Raw genomic sequence first — 22,097 nt, 5'->3', positions numbered from 1 at the left:
GTAAATACTCACTGCTGAAGTATGTGGAGGAACTCACACTCTCCTAGATCTCCCACTGCACTTAATGGTTTCTTCTGCCCTCACAGTAGTGATGGTGGGGTAGGTGGAAGGATCCACTGAGTGCAGTGGAGGACACATTAGGTTGACAAATTGTTGGTTTCTGCACAGACGTCAGTGGAGACAGACAGAGAGGTGGATGTTTACTGTCTTCTTTCCAGCTACAGCTTTTGATCTCACATTTATCCAAATGACAGAGTCACTTTAAAAATGAATGCAGCTTCCTGTATTTCAATTACTAGTGAAGCAGTTTTACATGCATTTTTCTGCTATATTTAATTTTGCATCCTGTCAGTTGTAAGCTTTAAAAAAGAACGTTTTGACCTTTTCATGTCTTGGATGCAGCAAAATTGTAATATACACAACACACTATGCAATGGTACAGTGAGTGCTTATCCTATCTGTGAGCCTGAACACATTTTATCACTGTCAAACTGCAGCATGTGCAATTATTTATTTGAGTTGTCTCCTGCAGGAAGATGTTGAGTTGTCCTATAAAGCTATTTGACCATGAATAGCACAATAGAATAAAGTGAAATAATAGAAACCCTATTTGTGAGAAAACTGTGTAGCTGGGTAATTGTTTGAGGTTAGGCAGTTGGCAGGGCAGCATCTTCAAGTGACCTCTTATCCCAACACTAACTGAAATGTCACATGTACCGTGTATGTGTATTTAGACGTATGTGTATTTAGACACTCGGTCATTTAGAAACTATTGTTTAGAAATAGGATGACAGTGCTGCTGTATTATTTCACTGCAGTACTAACAGTGCTGTCACCCTGTTAAAGAAGATGAAAAGACAGTGGAAATTTTACAGATCTGTAGCAGGATCAATAAGTAATAAAACCATGCTACTGGGGGATTCAGAAAAGAAATAACTGCTATATTAATGCTAGTGTCAGTAAATATGTAATCATTCATTTTGTCCAGTGTTCCACTTTGTAATCTGTGAAAAACAGTTATTGTAGAAACACCAAGGTTACTCTATGCCAATGTTACTTAAACATGTCCTCTGTAAAGTATTCTGTTACTATTTTGCTCACACTGTGTAATATTTGAGTTATGACATTAAAATGCTGTACTGCACCAACAATTCTTTGTATTGTCTCATGCATTCTTGTCAGATATCTGACGCATGTGGATTCTAGTTAGCTAGACTGAGGAGACACTAGATATGTTATATGAAGTTGAAGTGAACTTGTTCCAAAACTATATACACTAAAGTATTTTTATGTTTGGAACAAGCAGTTAAAGTCATCATGTACCTCTGTAGCTATAGGCCTTGTGGAGAAATTCACCCTCAAGGTTCAAAACAGAGTCACAAAATTCTTAGTTATTTTCCATGGCAAGCATAATTTTCAGTCCACAGGCTTTAGAGTCTTTTTGGTGGTCTTCGAGGATCCTTGAGAGTGAATTACTTTAGAGAAAATACACCTGGAGACTTAGGGGATTGCTTAAGGGATTGCTTTTTTTTATAGGTTCTTAACTGCCTTCTAAGAATATGTAAATACTTATTTGCCCATAGTCTGGAGACTATTTAAATAACTCTAAGCATTAACTGTTAACTGTTTTTCAGTAAAACAAAAAAATATGCAAATGTTTTTCCATTGTGTTAATTATGTAGCAAAATATGTTGTTTTACATTTGTTTAAAAAACTGATCAACTAGCAATATTTAGTGCATTTGAACATGTTGCTAATTTTTAGAAACTTGACTTAAAGTGCCATCATAGGCTGCTCTGCTATGACTAAGTCTAGGATTGTGTGACATGCATAAGCACGATCACAGTTTTTTTTTTTACACTGCTTTGTTACCAAAAATATTTTGTAAGTGGAGGTTCTGCTGAGTTTTGGCATTTCAATGATATCTATGATACACTTGGGGAGATGTGCAGCCAAGCGACACTACCTACCAACCAGTGTGTAACTGCCACAGAGGGTGATCATGGTCTGGTACTGAGGACTAGAAAACATTTTTATATTTTTGGTGGAATAGGAAAGGGTTAGGGTTTTTATATTATTATATCTGCTGCCTTAGTGTCTGCTGCAGAGATACACTATCTCTATTTTATCTGGATATTACTTGGAATGAAAGTGATGAGAAATTCAACATTTTTAGTTGTCACCTACACTGTAATAGAGGTGAAATGTTCCAATGAAGACACTTGGGTGAAAACAGTGTATAAGAGGATTTCCTCTACTCTAGATAGATTTTCTCCCATTTCCTGCTGGGCTCTGAGGGATGAAGAAAAAAACATCTCCTCAGAGTGACACAGACAGTACAGAAAACTTGATAGGGATTTTAGTAGTTTCCTGTTCTATCGAAAAAGAAATATGGCGTTATGCAAACTTTAAGACTGTGATATTACAGAATAATGGTACAAAATCCATATTGTAGAATACAGGTATTTTACTGCTGTAATATTAATATAGACTTTAAATGTTTCACTCTCAGACATTCCAAAAGAAATAATATATTCTATCATTCTACAAAACACTTGAGGTTGATTAACTAACGGAATAGGAACACCTAGAAATGTATATGTTCACTTTGCCAAATTATTTTTTTCCTTGGTGAAAACCTATATTCGGTAAGGAAATCAACCTCATTATTTTTATTAAATGAATGTAGACTTTTTATATTTTGTATTTTAGGAGTCTTCTTTAATATATGAATGACAAAGGAAGTGACCAAGAATATGTTTTTCATGTAATCATAAACCAAGTTGTAATGGAAAACCAGTCAAATTTTAATGACTTTATACTAGAAGGATTTGTCAGCGTTGAAAACTACAACCTTGCAATGTTCACTGTTTTCTTTGTCATCTACCTTCTAACTCTTTTTGGAAATATATTGATAATCTTGGTGGTGTGTTATCACATAAATCTTCATACCCCAATGTATTTCTTTATCACCAATCTGTCTTTCCTGGAGATATGTTATGTGTCCACTACAACACCCAACCTTCTAGCCATGCTAATAACCAAAAATAAGAGAATCTCCTTCCGCTGGTGCTTTGCTCAGCTCTACATGTTCCATACATTTGGCATTACAGAGTGTTATTTATTGGCCATCATGGCCATTGACCGATATGTGGCCATCTGCAAACCACTTAGATACAACGCCATCATGAACACAAAGTCATGTATATGCTTGACCTCCATGTGTTGGATCTTGGGATTCTTAATGGCAATTATTCCCACTTCACTCACATCACAAGTTTCATTTTGTGGAAGATACTTTGTTAACCATTACTTCTGTGACCTTGCTCCTTTACTAAGTCTATCTTGTGGTGATATAACCCTTACGGTCACCATAAATCGTTGTGTTGGTGGTTTTGCCACCATGTTCAACCTGGCTATAGTTATTGCAATGTACATCAATATCATAATTTCGATTGTGAAGATAAAGACCAGCACAGGACGAATGAAGGCATTCTCAACATGCTCTTCACACCTGACTGTGGTGACCCTTTTCTATGGCGCAGCTTGTATTGTGTATGCTAGCCCCAAAGAAGTTCATTCTGGGGATTTTGACAAAATATTTTTCCTAAATCCCATTATATATAGCCTGAAGAATCAAGAAGTATTATCAGGTTTAAAAAGAGGAATTCAAAGAATTAGAATTAAAATAAATGGATAATATAAAGCATTTTTGTTGTGCATAAAGTGAACCTGATCTGTCCAATATATTTCTAAGATAACAATGGTGCTACAGTACAGGTGCCCTACCTGTATTAGTCTTTACATCAATACATGGGACTCTAGCCAGACTTTACATGGCTTCTTCTTTCTTGCTATATGCCCAAAATTACAACCTCATGCCATTCTATTTAACTGTCAAATGCTAGAACATTAGTAGACTGGACACGCTCCCTTTAAATTTAACAGTAGATTTACATGCGGTACAATTTAGTATTTGGAGGGGGGAAGACATAAACTACACTTGCGCAAACATTGAGGCCCATGTGCAACCTAGACCTAAAATCCAAGGAATTTCGCAGGGGCACAGGAATAAATATAAAACACTAACATAGGTATTTACAGACACACAAAAAAGCTGTCTGTACGTCAACACACTTGCTACTAAAGACCACATCAGGTTCACTTTAAAGAAAGCATTATATACAAGTAAACATATTTTTTACTTACATATTTTTATTTATTTTATGGAAAAGTAGATTTGGAGATAGTGGAATCCAGTTTTAAACACAAATCTCCACCAATGTGAGAATTTACATACTGAATTGTTAGCCCTTTTCTTAAACATTGAAGTGCACATACGGTTGGACTTGAAAAATTGTTAAATAATACCTTCAATACCATATATTTCCTGGAAGCAAAAGCTCTATAAAATAAAAGAGTGTTTTGCTATTAGTAGCATGTTATATGCATAATATGATTATTTAGTGATTAATTCATATAATTAATTATTAGTAAAATTAATAACACTGATATAATTTATGAAATTGTGTGGAGTTAAATGACAAATCTGTGTAGGTCAAAATTGCAAGTCTTTGCAAAATATTAAAACAAGAAGATAAACAAAACTGAAAATATGTAAAGCTTTTTAAATCTCTACTATCTTGTTAGATTATACATAACCCCCAGGCCCAGTCCTCTCATCCCAAGTGCTTCCCCTTCCCTCCCACACTCACTGCATTTTTTTTATACTTACTTTTTCAGATATCTTTTTTGTTATCTCAGCAAATAAAAAGTAAATTTACAAAAAACTTCTATGATCTAGCTTTTTTTTGCTAAGTTTGGACTGTATTCAATACTTCCTTTAACAACACAAATGGTTTAGCCGACCTGTGACAAATAAGCTGTCATATGTTGGCTATATTGATCGGGAAGTCAGTGAAAACACACCACTGATCGCCGACTTCCCGATCCCCTTCTGGCAGAGAGCGGTGACTGTAAGTCACCGCTCCCGCAGGGATTCCCCCTCCTCCTCCATTTTTCCACCGCTGACTGGATGAATGGACAGGGGAGGGGTGGGCATAGCTGGCTCTGCTCCTAGAAAGGCAGAGCCAGCTGTCAATCAGCCAGTGGGGTGAATCTTGACAGTATTGTCAGGATCCATCCCAGCTGCGGCGCTCTCAGCAGATAGCAGGCATTAGCCCACTATATACTGAGTTTTGGGTCACCGGAGGGCATAGTACATGTCCTCCCATGACCCTGAGGAGAACTATGGGCAACAGAGGTTGCCCCATAGTTCTCCTTCAACTCTGGATTTATAGTAGTAATGGACATTCAGTTTATATGTTCAGCTATACAAATGAAGACAAACTCAGGATGAAGCAAGGCCTTCTCCACATGTTCCTCTCACATTTAGGTGGTGATGCTATTTTATTGTACCACTTTTACCATCTAAGCCAGCCCACAAGGCACACACTCTGTGGACTACGACAAGATGTTGTGTACACTTTGTGTTTTTCACTCTGTTCACATATTTTCATGTTTTGATGTGCTTTTCTGTATCTATTTTTAAAGCATATACTCATATATTTCATTGTTCATCACTTATTTCGCTGAATTGTGCTTATTTAGCTCGGCATATGAGTAAATAGCATTGTAGAGAAATCCTCTCCTGAAGTGACTTTTGAAACTGACACTTCCATTAGTGTTGCTTAGAAGCCTGACCAAATCAATGACAGTATGTCACTGTCCACAGCTATTCGCATGCTCAAGGGGTGATTACCTGTGGCTAGAGACAGATGAGTGGCTCTGGAAGCAGGCTGTGCATCTAGAGCTGCTCATCTTTCCCTAACTGCAGGTATTTTCACCATAAATGATTACATGCAAACAGTCATTGGCATTGGTTTTTACAGGTTTCCTGTCCACAGCTGAATGGAAACACAAGGCTGCACCCACCCTAAAAATATGCCTATCTGGCTCACTTTAGGGGTTGATTTACTGAAGGGAAATAGGCTGCTTACTTTGCAAGGAAATTTGCACTTTGCAGGGGAAGTTTCCCCTTAGTTTAGTCAATGAATTGAAGCTCTGCTGACTTCCATCATCCAATCATGCACAAGCAAGCTGTTATTTTTTTTTTACATTTTCCTAGCACATGATTGTCTATTCTTTGCAAAGTGAAGTTTTGCTGCATCCAAGCTAAGGGGAAACATCCCCTGCAAAATACAAATTGCCTTGCAAAATGAACATCCTATTTGCCTTTAGTAAATTGACAATTTAGAGTCTTGCTGAGCATGTTCGGCCGACCCGAAGCCACACAAAGCCACCTGAAATCAGCAGTACCAGCCTGAAGTGAATAGCCGAACAGCGTTCGGCTCACTTCGCTTCAGGTCGATCGTTCACTTGGCTGCTTATGGCAGCTAAGTGAATAGACCCCCTAAGAGTTAATACTGTTCATGCTAATATATTTAATCTGTGATATCTCAAGCTTTCCTCCTGAATCATGGGGGAGACCCAGGAGGTTTCTAATTATGCCATGTAAATCATTAATACAAACACTGTGAATCATGTAATTTCCGATGCAGATGTTTCTGCAATCTTTTAATGCCTTTTTAATTCTTGTATAAATAATAAAACATTGAATTCTACAATTGTGTGGTTTAGTGCCTTCAAAAAACCCACTCCCTTTTTGTATTGTCTCCCAAAACACTGATCGAAAAAAATAAAAGGGGCTTAAAAAATGTGCCTTTCCTGAAAAACTATGCTGTTTAAGTGTTCACAGCAGTTGATGATATCACCAAATGACAAAACCAATAATAGAATGTGATCACCTTGCCTCAGCGGAAGGGCTTTAGGGTCATTGATGTTCAGATACTACAAGCCCATCACTTGAGGTTTTGAACTTTGACACTCCAATTTGGATGAAATCATGTGATCAAATGGCAACATTAAGAGGGTTATTCACTAAGGAGCTGAAGGATCTAGCCATAGCTTCAAAGCTTTTAATAAATCATTATATAAACTTCTTATATCATGTATTTTATGAGTCTTTTTTTATTAGCTGACTGCCAAAGCAGTGAACCAAGAATATGCTTTTCATACATACAGAAATCAAGTTGTCATGGCAAACCAGTCAAATTTGTTTGTAAGTACAACCTTGCAATGTTCACTGTCTTGTTTGTCATTTACCTTCTAACTCTCTATGTACATATATTGACAATCTTGGTGGTGTGTTATCACGTTAACCTTCATAGCCTAATATATTTTTTTATTACCAATCTGTCTTTCCTGGAGATACGTTATGTGTCCACTACAGCACCCAATCATCTAGCCATGTGGATAACCAAAATTAGAGAACCTCCTTCCGTGGGTCCTTTGCTCAGCTCTACATATTCCATACATTATGCGTTACAGAGTTTAACTTATTGGCCATCATGGTTATTGACCGATATGGGGCCATCTGCAAACCACTTGGATACAACACCATCATGAACACAAAGTCATGCATACACTTGGCCTCTGTGTGCTGGATATTGGAGTTGTTAATAGCACTATTTCCTGCCTTACTCACATCACAAGTTCCATTCTGTGGAACATACTTTGTTAAGCATTACTTATGTGATCTGGTTCCTTTACAAAGACCATCTTGTGGCACTATAACCCTTACAGTCGTCATAAATCATTGTGCTTGTGGTTTTGCCACCATGGTTAACTTGGCAAAAGTTATTTACATCAATATCATTATTTCAATTGTGAAGATAAAAACCAATACCGGACGAATTATAGCTTTTTAGCTCTACCCATATTACACAGGGTAGCTGTAAAGAAATCAGTCTGTGGAATATCTGATGACCTCTCTCTACAGTGAGGTTCTATGGTGGCCTCTCACACAGTGCTAGAGCTAGAGCTAGCTAAACTACACAAAGGTGCACAAGACTACACTATGGTCTAAACTTAATATTTCTGAAATTAGAACAAACTACAGTACTCCCCACCACACTTTCCTTCTTCACAGCAGTATATTTAGGATTAACATACAAGGTAATTTTAATGTGCCATATGGATATATATTTAATGATGTCAGGGAAAATGTCCAGGATGCATTGGCTATCTAGCAATAGGGAATTGTCAAGCCCTGTGGAAGGAATAGCTTTTTTTGTGGGTAAAGTTAGGGACAGTAGAGTATCAGTGTGATTTGGAAAATTAGGGATTGTAGTTTGCTTCTTATTTTGTAATAGCAGTCTTGGTTGTCTCTCAAGGCATTGTGTACAATAATAATAGAAAAAACTCCTTCACCTCTTTCTGATACTGTGTTGCATCTCAGTGCTGCCAATCTTCTGCAGCCCCTTTGCACCCTCTTCTTGTCTACCCTCACTCCAGGGATGGCTACCTAGCATTTTCTTTTTTTTTTTTTTTACTTTTCCAATTAGGTAACATTTATAACATAAAACAATAGTAGTAAGATGCAAAAGGTCACAGAATTTAACATAAATAGGTGTCATGTGCGTCTCACCCTGCGTCGCCCAAAGCATGGCTGTGACTCGGGTGTCTCTGCCTGTCCCCCCCTGGGAAGTTAGCAGGGGAATCCGATCTAGTGAATGGTGACGACAGGCAGTCAATATTATAGAAGGCTGACACAGGGCAATCAATACTTAGTAATACTACAACAACTGGACAGAAGGCAACTATGGTGATCAGTTGGGAATTTTCTTGGTTTTGATGGTAACAGTCAACCATGCTTGTGTAATGGGTCTTCAACAGGTAGTGCCTAAACAAAGACCATCATGGCAGAATCACAAGGTATTATTTTATTGAAAGGTGCAACATTTTAAACATTGTAAATTACTTTTGAATTACACATGTTAAAGCTTAAATTATATTTTAGAGACAGAGTTTACTCGTACTTTATGTGAATGAAGATAAATAAGAAGAAGGATGAATATATTCTCTATATCATAGAAAAGTGCTGTGTTCGCAGAATTCCTGAGAATGGATTGCATATGTTGGAAACACAACAGCATATACTGATATAGTTATACAATTTTTCTTTTGAGCTGTAGATGGCACTGTAGTGCAATGTTAGTCTCTATGTGCATGCTTATCTATGATACACAGGACTTTTTTTTTTCTTTCTCACTGTCTCCTTCACATTGCTATATTCATACATGTAATGTTCTACTAAGCAAGTAAAACTTAATTTAGCATTCCTCAAGATCTAAAAAAATAACTAACAGCATATATGTATTATATAACAGACAATATTTATTTTCAGGAATATAGACAAGAAAAAAAGTAACACAAAACTACTTAAGTATTCAAAATCCCAATAGGCTGATGTTTCCTAAGACGATGTTTTATGTTTTTCTAAAAAATAAAAAAAAGAAGTAGCTAATAAAAAAAACTAGAATCAAACCTGAAACCATTAACTCTTCATTGGAATGATGTAATAGGCACCTCTGTTCACAAATCTCCCCACATTTCATATACAACCCCAATTCCCAAAAAGTTGGAACGGTGTGTAAAATGAAAACAGAAATAAAATTATTTGCAAATCTCATAAACCCATATTTTATTCACAATAGAAAGTAGAAAACATAACAAATGTTCAAACATGGCAAAAAAAAGATAATTTTGAAATTGATATAATATCAAAGATTCTGAAATCTCTGTATGCAAGGGACAAGGCTGAAACACAATATGGATGTTGTGATCTTTGGGCCCTCAGGTGGCACTGCATTAAAAACAGGAAAACAGTTAAAAGAAGAGGGGATGCTACACTGTGGTAAATATGGTCCTGCCCCAACTTTTTTGAGACGTGTTGCTGCCTTCAATTTCAAAATTACCTTATTTTTTTAAATGGTACATTTTCTCAGTTAAAACATTTGAGATGTCTTCAACTTTCTATTGTAGAAAAAAATGGGTTCATGAGATTTGAAAATTATTGCATTCGATTTTTATGTAGATTTTACACAACGTCCCACATTTTTGGGAATGGGGTTGTAGAACATTCCAGGTCCCCTGAAATCCATGGTGTTCTGGTATACAATCCTGGATCCAGATTCCTGCTTGAGAACCTGACCGCACCCCAACTAGGTTCCCCTATTAGTAAATCTACCCATTACAGTGATGGTCCAAACATGAAGACGAGGTGGGGCATACCACGTATCCCAAAGTTTGAGCGTACCCATTGACAGTCCTGCTACACCAAACCACACTTTAGGCTTGGTTCAACATAAACCTACATTTAAATGTGAAACTATTTTTGTTTAAATAATCAGCCATGAGATGACCAACGCCATGGCATTGCCATTGGGCATGTGGTCTCTCCATAGGGGTTCCCTGTTTATGTATATATGTTGACTGACCATATTTGCTAGACTGTGAGCCCCCCAGGACCCTTCAGTAGATTAATGTGACAAATGTAATGGCAATGGCACACCCTTTTTATGTATCTTTGAGAATAGAATGGGCATATGCCCTTTAAAAAAAAAAAAAGTTCCACTCACATATTGGTTGGTCCTTTGAAGAAAACGGTCAGTCATGCATGCTCCAAGTCTGGCACTTTACTATATGCAGGAGGGTGACTGAAAGACTTCTGTGAAACTGAGAACAAGTCATCTTTTTAGTCCCTTTTCTACTTTAAAAGTGGTTTTGTAAAAAAATTATAATGTTATTTTGACAGTATTCATTTTAAACTAATTTTCTCCCATGCAGATAAGTGCAGGCTGTCACAAGATTGTATTGTGTATATACTGTCCAACATACAGTCAGCTAAGGGTTTTATAAGGGTTTCAGAGTTGTTGTTATTAAAAGAGATTTATTATTGAAGTTTATGTACAGCTAAACGCTTTTAGTTATTTTTTTTTAACGCCAGGATTTTACCCTCATACTGCAAGGGTTAACTGTCTAGTGCGCTAAAATAAAGAAGAAATACTCACTTGATCCTTGGTCCCACCTGGCTGTACAGCCTCACGTTTAATACAAGTCTATTAGACGGGAAGATGTTGAGGAACATACCACAGCCAGAGCAGGCTGAGTGGTCACTGCGAGAGGATCGAAGATTGTGTGAGTATTTCTTCTTTATTCTTACCCTAGATAAAAATGAGTTGTTAAAGGAGACCTATGAGGTGAGTGCTTTTCACAGGTCGGCTCAGTAGATCAGGAGGTGAGCGAACACATACCGGCATTCGCTCACTTCTTGATCCTGTCACGGCTCTCTGCCGTGACAGGGGAGGGCCTGGATTCCCCCCTCCCCGATCTGATCCTCCAGCACTGACTGGCAGAACGGACAGGGGAGGGGGCGGGTACAGCTGGCTCTGCCTCTAGATAGGCAGAGCCAGCTGTCACTCACGCAGCTGGGCGCACCCAGACATAATTGTCAGGATCCACTTCAGCTGCAGCGTCTCAGTATTCCACGAGCTATAGCTCGCGGTATACTGAGCTTAGGGTGATGGGAGGATGCTAGTTTGTGTCCTCCCGTTACCCTAAGGAGGACTATGGGGATAAGCCCTAACACCATAGTTCTCCTTTAACCCTTGCAGTGTGGGGGTAGCCCAAATGCAAGGGTTAATTTTTCAGAATCCTGGATCTTTAAGAACCCTTTGAGGTGTCGTCAGGGGCGATTTCCCATCACTTCCTGTCCCAAAGACACAGCAGGAAGTAGGACAACAGTTTTCAAAATCAACAAACATAACAAGATTTCCCTTCACCTCCTATTTCTGTGACAAGTCACAAAGTCTGGATTTCTGATCACATCTACCAGAGACAATAGTCACTAGGATAAATAGTGGGGCAAATCTCTCCAGTAGGGACAGAGAAACAATAAAACATAGGTTCTAACCCTGACAAATGCTTTATGTTTCATGTATTATGTTTTATGTTAAATGTTTTATGCAAAACTTAAAAAAGGAAAAGTTATTTATTTATGTGCACTAATGCTGGGGAATTTTCAGTGTATGTAATAAAAGTTCTCATACTAAAATATTCATATGGTGTAAATGTACAAACTGGCATCCTTGTTCTCGTGACTATGCCACATGAAGAAATTGAACATGTGGATTATAATCGATACACTTACTTTGTGGTGTATGAAGAACCTCAGATACAGCGTATGTGTCTTCAAATTCCACGTTGTCTTCCTTATCAAATACTGGAACAGTTAAAAATGTATTAGAATTGATTTGAATAAACAGCCCTTAAAGTGTATCTAAGTGTACTGCTATATAGCCTCCAGGGATGTGTAGTGATGTCTTAAAATGTGTGACCGATTACACTGGCTGGCCTGGGCGTCAAGAGTATGTTATCCGAGCAGCTACGTTCAGTGGGGACTGGGGGGGGAGGGTTGAGAGTTAGATCACTTTAAAGAAGAGGTGAAATTATCCTTTAACAAACCAAAAATGAGCAAATAAATAAAATTCATTGTTAGGTCTTACCTACACTTTAAAGAAAAAACACATTTTAGTTTCCTTGCTGTCATGCTCAATATGCATCCAATAGCTTTATTTTTTTTCTGGTCACTGACCTTGAACAAATTTGCAGAGCAGATGAGGAACTATTACTTAGTTTGCTAAGTGTTTGTTCCCAATAACTGAGTCAGAATGTAAAAAAACAGAGCCGCCCAGACAGCTAATTTTTTCATTGCTAAGGTAGTGAGCAATGGCATGCCCCATATTTGTCTCCCCATGGGGTTCTTCAAAATATTAGCACGTTCAAAGCAAATGCTTTTGTTATGGGTGACAACTAGTGAGGAGGCTGGGCTTGGTGTGAACTCAGTTCACTTGAGTTCGCCCAAGCCCACTCAAAAATCTGGATGCCAACCCCTGTTTGACCCGAACAGTTGCATCGAGGAACATTCCCCGCCCTGCAGCTATACATTGCGAAGCGGTGGGGAATGCCTCCACAGATTGGGTTGGGAGCAGGGAATGGTGTCCAGAGTTTTGAGCAGGCTTGGGCAAACTCAGGTGAACTGAACTAATGGGTGTATTTTCAGATCCACCTGCCTGCTGCAGCTAATACTCTTGTTGTTGGAGTCCATTTGTCCAGTCAAGTTGCTGGAGCTTTTCATAGGCTATTAAAAAAAGCAAAGCCAGCAATTTGGGTAAAATCTAAAACCCATGATAGGTCTTCATCTGCCCTGGGGAGTCACTGGATCTTTCTTGAGGGATGAGGTAACCTCTTGGTAGGCCTTGCCCACAATTTTAATGTTGGCATTACCATGGAATACAATAGGTTCGTATGTGCCTAGGTACTTTTTGGTGCTAGGTGGTGTCAATATATTTGGAAATGTATGTTACTATTTTTATTAGCATTAGAAAGTGAACTGCTTTCTAATGCTAATGAACTATGGGAGACATCCACTCTGCTGTAGCCCCACCTGTGCTGTCCCCTTTTGTAAGCTGCCTGTACATGGAACACTCTAGCTCCCAGTGCCTGAAAACATGCTATATTGCTAACGTTGTATAATGAAGTAGAACAGTGGTCTCCAAAATGCATCTCGCAGGCGGCACATGCATTTAACTGTTTCTTCCTCTGACAACAACAGTTTGACTCTTTGGGGAAAAATTCCCTCCCTTATACCAGCAATGGGGCACAATTTATACCATAGACATTATGGATAGGGTGCTATTTATTCTGCTGACTCCAGCAATGGAGCACTATTTCTCCCACAGACACCAACAATGGGGCATGATTCCTTCCACTGATACCAATAGTGGGGCATTATTTCTAATACTGACTCCAGCGATGGGGCGCTATTCCTTCCCCTGATACAAAGAATGTGTCAATAATACCCATAAAATTACAACCAATCATATTATTCTTCCCTCCACTGACCACATGCACAAGGTCACTTTTTACTCCCTTTGGCCACTGAGTTGGGGAATTATTTTATCCTACTGATGCTGGGACATTTTCTACTCCGACTAGCCACAATTTGCTCTCATACAATCTTAAGAACAGTGAACTGGCCCTTTGTTTAGAAAGTTTGGGGACCCCTGCAGTAGAGCATCTACTTGGCTTTTAGTGCAAAATGTCCCTCTTTTAGTCTGGTTTCTGAAGTTTTGGAGAAGAGTGTGAGGATAAGATAATGCACACATAGCTTACAGGCAGATATATCACCAGAAGAAAGTAATTCTTCTTTGCTGGCCAAAACAGTGCTGAAGTATTTGTTTCATTATCTCCTGGAAAATGTCACTACTTTAATCCCTGATAAATACAGAAAGCTGGCATTTCAATAGACTTACTACCGTGTTTCCCCGAAAAGTAAGACCTTCTGAAAATAAGACCTAGTGTCTTTTTTCGTAGAAAAATAAAATATAAGACACTGTCTTATTTTCGGGGAAACACAGTAGCCTCTAAATATCAGTTTCAGGAGGATTATTTTTCTAATTCTTTAAGTAGCTTTAATACAAATGCAACATGTGTGACTGCTCAACACAGGAGATGGTATCTGAATTGAGTTGCAATAGGAGGTGTTTTTATGATCAGTTCCCAATGAAGGATATCTTTTATCATTTTGGACAATAGAGTGCTAGATTTTCCCTTCATGTTCGCAGTCACTGGCACCTGCAATGCTATCCAAACACCCAATTAAAGAGGAATGACTATGAGCGGGTGAGCTGTGTACAACTCTCATCAAAGGTACAAATAAGCAAACTATGATCATGAACTCTAATAATGCCAATTATGTCTTTTTAGAGGCTTACGGATCATTTGGGGGTATGTTTCTGTTTTCTTTTTGTGGGACTTACCTGTTATTTGCTGTTGGTTGTTAACAGATAACCAAACTTGTTTTCTTTTGTACATGAAAAACAAGATGGCAAGAACAAGGAGTAGGAGTACAACCACTAAAGTCACAGGGAGTATTGAAACTAGGTTATTTGTCTCTAGAAAAAAAGAAATCATCATTTTTTTATTTTGAAATAAAGACATGAAATAATATTGAAAAAGCAAACTAAAGGTGGTGTAAAAACAGTTACTCCATCCTATGCTTATATTTGAGATAGGAATGGATGCCGGTATGCCATATCTCCTGATCCTTCTATCTGTAATTTCTTGGTGGCTACCCTACACCAGTGGGTTTTGTGAGTTTATTTTATAGAGTCTACCTGCCATTATCAAGTGAGTCATTTTTAAGGGATATCACTTTTCTGGTTGTATTTTCTTTATTTTAAATGATGGCAAGTAAAGCAGATAAAGTGAAGTAAAATGAATGAGGAATAAAATGTGGAGAATTAAATTAGCTGTGCTAGGTTGTTTGGGAACTCCTGTTTTTTTCTAAAGAGATTTTGCTATCCCTGGCCAATGTAAGAAGCCCATGGTTGATTTGAGCTTTTGACATCTACCCAAATCGTTTCAAATATATGATCCAACCAATGATGACATGAGTGGTGGTGGTGGGGTTTGATGGGGAAAATATAGTATATCCATATACCTTAGGCACTGTCAAATATTTGTGTCAGGGGGTATTGCCCTTAAAGCTGAACTCCAGTTATAAATTATTTTACATACTTACATTGGTACAGCTTGGCCTGATGTAAGTAGACCTATGTCATACCTGAGTTGCCTATGGGGATTCTGTAAATCACTGTACATGTAAAGATGCTGAGCTGGATTACTTCCCCACTGCTCTTAAAACACAGGGAGTTGTTCAGTCAGCACAGCGTCTATTCAGAGAACACCTAATATTTTTTATCACTGAATACAAGGTGTTCTCTGATTGGACAGGGAGTATATCATGACATCCTTATCCAATTGGACAATATCTTGCATCCATTGATCCCAAAATCTCCTGCCTCTGCAGTTGTCTCTACACTGTAGACTTTACAGGTGATTAGAGTAAACTGCAACCCATAATGATACAGTACTATATTATCTTCATGTTCTATTTTTAATTTGTCTCAACGACCTAATGGGGCCCCCTTCCACTCTCAGGCCCCATAGCAGCCACCTGGGCTGCTATGGCTATAGTTATGCCACTGATTAATTCAGAGAACTGATAGGCTGCATTCTTTAGTCTATTCCTAAAATCTAGCCATACATGTTTTGATTTTCTCTTGTTCATCCTGTGGGCCCCCATCCATGTAAAACAGCTTTGATAAAGGCCAGGCAATGTGTTTAGCAGCCACAGGTGCTATGGCTAGCTAAATACAGTGGTGCCACTAAACAGTGACTGATAGGATTCAGTCACTGTTGGGCCGATTCATTTTTCACCTGGCTCTGGTTTTTTTTAAATTGACCTTTGTTGAGCCATGTGGTGCTTGCGAGACCAACCACTGCTCAGTTTTGGCTGACTGAGCAGGAATCAGTCACAATTTGAGCTTCCTATGGCCAGCCTTAGGGATAAAAATGGATGTCCCTACTATCTTTGGGTCACGGTTACATCAATACATCTTCTACCCAAGCTGACCCTCCCAACCCTCATACACAGTAAAAATGATTTGATAGTGCTGACGACATCACAACTCTCCTTTTCCTTGCTGATTTAAACCACAAGGTTTACTTCTCTTGTTTTCGTGCAACAAATGCAGACGCTGGACATATAGGGGGTGATTTACTAACCTAAACACACACACACACCAGGTGTGTGTGATTTTCACACAGCAAAACGTATTTATCAACCAAAAAGTCTCTAAAAGCATATTTCCACTAATGCCATATATGGAAAAATCATGCACATGATGCATATATAATGCTGCTTCACAGTTTAGACAAAAATGGTTAGCTCATGCATTTACATTCCTTGCATTCATCAATGCAAGCAACACAACATAGAGCTAATTTACCCAACATCACCTTGGAATTCCTTCATAGCTTTGCACAACACACCTGTTGGGTGTGTACACATTACAAAGGTGTTTAGATTCCACCCATAGATCATACTGGGAGGGAACACACTGCAGAGGTGTATACACGTTCGTGGTGTGTTTATAAGGTTAGTAAATCAACCCCATAGACTCTGCCTCCATGGGCTTAGTCAACATCCCTGCTACTGCTGAACCTCCTCATACCCTGCTACTAACCCGGAGCGAGCATTACACCTTCCATACCACCTGTGGATCCTTTGTTCCACCAACTCTTCCCTATTGACTTGATGTGCCTCACACCTCATTGCTGTGTTCACCTGCATGCTGCTCCAGATCTCTCCAGTTGCCATTAGCAACCACCTGCTGCACAGCCTCCAGGACTTTCAGCTAAGCACTACTACTCTGGGATTCATCCAGGATTTCACTACCTGCTCAAGACACTACACACCTGAGCCTACTGACTGCGATATCTAACTACACCTGTTCCTGGACATTAAGCCCTCGTTCACACCTAGGCGTATTGCATATGCGCATCTGTCGCTTGTTTGTGTGAACAAGGCCTAACTCTCTAAAGCAAAGACACTTCAAGCTGCTACTGTGTATTCATGTATTCACTTCAAGCTGCTACTATGTATTCAGAGAGCTCTTAAGGTGCCCATACACCTTACAATTATCTTCACATTTTCTGTGGTCAGATGGAAAAAATGCAACGGATTGGCCCAGGTGGAGATTAGTCCATCCACACAGTTACGTGTAGATGGAGGAATCTGTTGCACCTTTTCCATCTGACCACAGAAAATCTGCAGATAAATTGTAAGGTGTATGGCCAGCTTTACTATAGTTACTTTTTTTTTACTACCGTTCTGCCTTATTGAACAACTAAATGTGCCGAGTTGTTCATTTTTCACGTATACACACTCACAGTGGGTGTACATTCCAGTGCCTTGTAGCTGTTAGCTTGCTTATTGGCGCAGTTCGTTTTCTATATTTATCATTCGTTCTGCCTTATTGACTGTTCACCCTCATGATAGCTTCGCCTGTGCTTAAGTGCCTTCCACAGGCTTGAGGGGAACTTAAGTAAAGATTCCTATTCCTACTTGTGATTGACAGACATCCGTGGCTGTGATCTATAAAACTCTTCAGCCCCCATTCCTCGAGCGTTACAGGTTGCATGAACCCATGACAAGTAAACCTTGTGGTTTAAATCAGCAAGGAAGGAGGAGGGTTGTGATGTCGTCAGCAAGGGGGCGGGGTCAAGGCAAGTATGTTACAAATAGCCACTCAGTCGCTGGTTCCTATGGCACTAATGGGCATAGTTCAAGAAAAACCCATAGCAATTGTTGCAGCAGGGTTTGAAAATTGCAAGCATATTGATTACACAATCCAGAGTTAAGTGTTGTTGTGCAGCTTTTATTAAGTGGTCTATGTGTTGTACAACGGATCATATAATCACCTTTTGGTACTGGGTGTGGAGTCACTATAATTTCAGAAATGTCAATGGACTCTACAAAACATAAATATAGTAAAAGAAAGTTCATTACAGGGAACGACATAGTATATTTTTAGTGAGTTCATATTTTAGTGTAATCTTGTACAGGCAAGAATTGTGCAGGATTTGGAAACTGTATGTGTGCTGTGTAGCTTTTATTAAGCACTTTAAGCTTTGTACAACGGATCACATAATCACCTTCCGTCACTGCGTGTGGGGTCACTGGATGTGTGGTCTCTATAATTTCAGGAGAATCAAAGTCCTCTACAAAAAAAGAAAGATAGAAAAATAAAGTAGATTACAAGGAAATTATACACTTATATGTTTTAGTGAACTAATATTTGAATTTATTTTCTAGATTTTTGCAAAAAAAATTCCCTTCAACATTTTTTTTTTACTTTAAAGCCTGACACTTCTGAACTGACATGGAGATAATACAAGTAAAGTACTAAATCAACTAAAGAGAATTAAGGCAGCTCTTTTATAACAACTCTAGACTAGAAATTTAGATTACTTCACAATCCCATTGATAACTGTGTTGTCTTTAAAGATGAACCAGAGGGAAACATTTTCTTAACCCTTGCAGTGGGGCTACCCCAGCACTGCAAGGGTTAGGTGCTTGTTTTTGTTTAGTTTTAAGAATAACTGAGTTATACTCACCTGATGCTCCAAGCTGGCCAGCTGTCATAGTGCTTCTTCCAGCTTCTCTCCTTCTATGCTACAGCATTGGAATCTTCCACGGATTCTTCACGTCTGTACACAGTGTATAGACATGATGATTTACAGGACCTTAGACCACTGCAGCTCATGGGGAGAGAGGCTCTAGGGACTGGTCTAAGAACAACCTTTTTATTAATGTACACAAAAACGAGCAGTTAACCTTTGCAATGCCGAGGTAGCCCCTCTGCAAGGGTTAATCATTTTTTTTCCTGGAGTTCTTCTTTAACAAAATAAGCTGTCCGGTAGTATATGAGAGTAAACAAAGTTGCACAGCCTCAATTATCTTTATTTGACTCTGTTATGTACATTAACACATACTGGAAGACAGTGTGTAAGGTCAGACTGTTGACAGGGAAGCAAAGGTCAGACTTCAGGTGACCTCAAACCCTTGAAAAAGGGGTTGAAAAGCTTAGAGGAATATGTATGCAAAGTGTACAAGGAGCAACAATGTTTGATAAGTACTTGTATATAGTTATAACAATTTAACAGGCCAGTCTGCCCAAAACAGATACTTTAGTTGTAGATTGAGTAGGCTGCATTTCCAACTGGCTTTTTGAAAAAAAAAAGTAAATTCTAGTAGCAAGGTATCTTTCTATATTTTTCCCAAATCTTGTAATTTTGGGTATTCCTACCTATCATAATTTTTTCCTACTGCTTTTTGCTGTGTTCTACATTGTTTAAAATAGATTTTAAAAATCCAGTAGGGGAAGTCTGACCTTGTACTTGTAATGACTGCACAGCAGGCTTGTAGACCTGGCAAGTCAAGCGTAGAGATCTTACCACTGCAGTCCTACAGAATTATAAGGTGTTAAATCGCTCCCACATCTAGCAAAATTGGAATACCAGTCTGGGATGGAAGGATTATTTTAGAGTGAACATTTATATTCATTATACATTACATTATATTTATATATATATATATTTCTTTAAAATAAGGAAATCTCTTCAGTTTAAGAATGCCATATCAGACTATAGGGCTATATGTCAGGGAGAAAAGAAGGGATTTATGAGGGCAATTATCTAAATGTACCTTTGTGTCTGATACACCTCTCCCTACGCACAGGCTCTCTTTCTGCTCTCGCACTTCTGCTCACACTCACTACAGCTCACTCCTAATGATCTTTGCACTGTTCTATTGTTTTTATCTCTCTCTATTTCCTTCTCACGATGCTTTACTCTAAACCTTTTCCTCTAAGTTCCTTCAGCAACTAAATCTGAGGAACCAGTGGTCTTTGGTCCTATCTCTAAAAAACCCTGTGCCATATAAGGTTAATGATGTCAGTACAAGCATCCAGCCCCTTTGTTTATGTGCAGCTGTTTATGGTGGCCCCATGTCGCTTCCGGGTACAGACGAGCTCAGGTTCAGACTGGGTTTGATCAGATCCTAAGTTCATCCCTATTGCTGAAAGCCCAGTGCTGGTATTTGCAGCTAGTAGCTGCTTAGATGAAGACAAGTCACAATTTTTAAAGCGGAACTAAACCCAACCATTTAACTTTTTTCCTGTTCCAAGACGTGCTATATACAGTATATAGTACTGAATCCTTAATCAAGCATACCAATGTTATTTTTGCTTTTGTTTATATTATGTATACAAGCACATTTGCAGTGTGTACTACATTCAATGCATGTATTTGGTTATAACTGGCACTGTTGCCAGTTGTGAAGAATAATTTAGGATAAAGAAGGTGATGTTGTTGGCATTCCCTCCCTAAAATATTAGAATTGGGGTCCTATTTAGTATGGCTTGAGTGGGGGTTACTGACCTTGACTTTCCTCCATTCTTCTTGAAAGTTTTACCTTGCCAGTAGTTAAATGGTATCTGTTTGATTTGGTTAGTCTCATGTCTGCCTAGAATTTATAATTAGGACAGGAATTCAGGTGTGGTTTAGTGCTCACGGTTCACTGGCACAGGTGTTTGCTCAATATGTAATATTGTTTGCTGCAATGATGGAAAAATATGAATTTATTAACCAAATAGGTATGAGGGGATTCAAAATTCACAGTATAAAATTTGTTAGCATTAGGACATTTTGTAAATGTGACCAGATAAAATAGGCTTAATTGTGGAAACACAAACAAGGCAGGTGTTTTGCTACACTAAAGATTTCAAAAACATAATCTCAGAGACACCATACTTCCCAACTTTCTTAGATGAGAAAGAGGGACACCTTGCCCCACAATTATTTAGACAAAGGACACAGTTATGAGGACCATTAACAACTTATATCACAAAAATGATTGGTTAAACACAGAATAACTTTTTCACAATTTCTTTTTCTTTACACTAGCTTTTTCAAAAAGCAAACAAAATAATTAAAGGAGAACTATGAGATGAGTGATTTCCACTCACCTCATAGTTCTAGCCGACCTGTGACAATGAGACTGTCACAGGTCGGCTCAGTAGATCGGGAGGTGAGCGAACAGCTCGCGTAGCTCGCGGTATACTGAGCTTAGGGTAGTTTGTGTCCTCCCGTTACCCTAAGGAGAACTATGGGGAAAAACACTGACCCCATAGTTCTCCTTTAAGAGATAATATCAAGGTTTTAGTGCAGTATAACACTTCTGGTAGTTAATTATATATTTTGATGGATATCAGTAAATCTGGCCAAAAAGAGGGACAACTGAAAAGGAAAGAAAGACAAAGATGATATATTTTGTTCCAAATGAGTCCCTTCAAATCAGGAACATTTGGGAGATACTTCCGAAGAGTTTTGTGAACTTGTTAACATTTATATTCATTATACATTACATTATATTTATATATATATATATTTCTTTAGACTAAGGAAATCTCTTCAGTTTAAGAATGCCATATCAGACTATAGGGCTATATGTCAGGGAGAAAAGAAGGGATTTATGAGGGCAATTATCTAAATGTACCTTTGTGTCTGATACACCTCTCCCTACGCACAGGCTCTCTTTCTGCTCTCGCACTTCTGCTCACACTCACTACAGCTCACTCCTAATGATCTTTGCACTGTTCTATTGTTTTTATCTCTCTCTATTTCCTTCTCACGATGCTTTACTCTAAACCTTTTCCTCTAAGTTCCTTCAGCAACTAAATCTGAGGAACCAGTGGTCTTTGGTCCTATCTCTAAAAAACCCTGTG

The 22,097-nt window shown here is 38.5% G+C and overlaps 1 protein-coding gene across 1 annotated transcript; it reads left to right on the top strand.

Annotated features, from left to right (window-relative positions):
• Positions 1–2,788: 2,788 nt before the first annotated feature.
• Positions 2,789–3,700, top strand: LOC108797238 (olfactory receptor 6N1-like). The gene has a single exon (XM_018568807.1). The coding sequence runs from the start codon at positions 2,789–2,791 to the stop codon at positions 3,698–3,700; it is 912 nt and encodes a 303-aa protein (XP_018424309.1).
• The last annotated feature ends 18,397 nt before the right edge of the window (positions 3,701–22,097 follow it).

Source organism: Nanorana parkeri, unplaced genomic scaffold (assembly GCF_000935625.1).
Source record: "Nanorana parkeri isolate BGI_ZX_2015 unplaced genomic scaffold, ASM93562v1 scaffold1249, whole genome shotgun sequence".
In the NCBI taxonomy this organism is placed as follows: domain Eukaryota; kingdom Metazoa; phylum Chordata; class Amphibia; order Anura; family Dicroglossidae; genus Nanorana; species Nanorana parkeri.
This window is presented reverse-complemented; position numbering and strand designations above follow the sequence as displayed.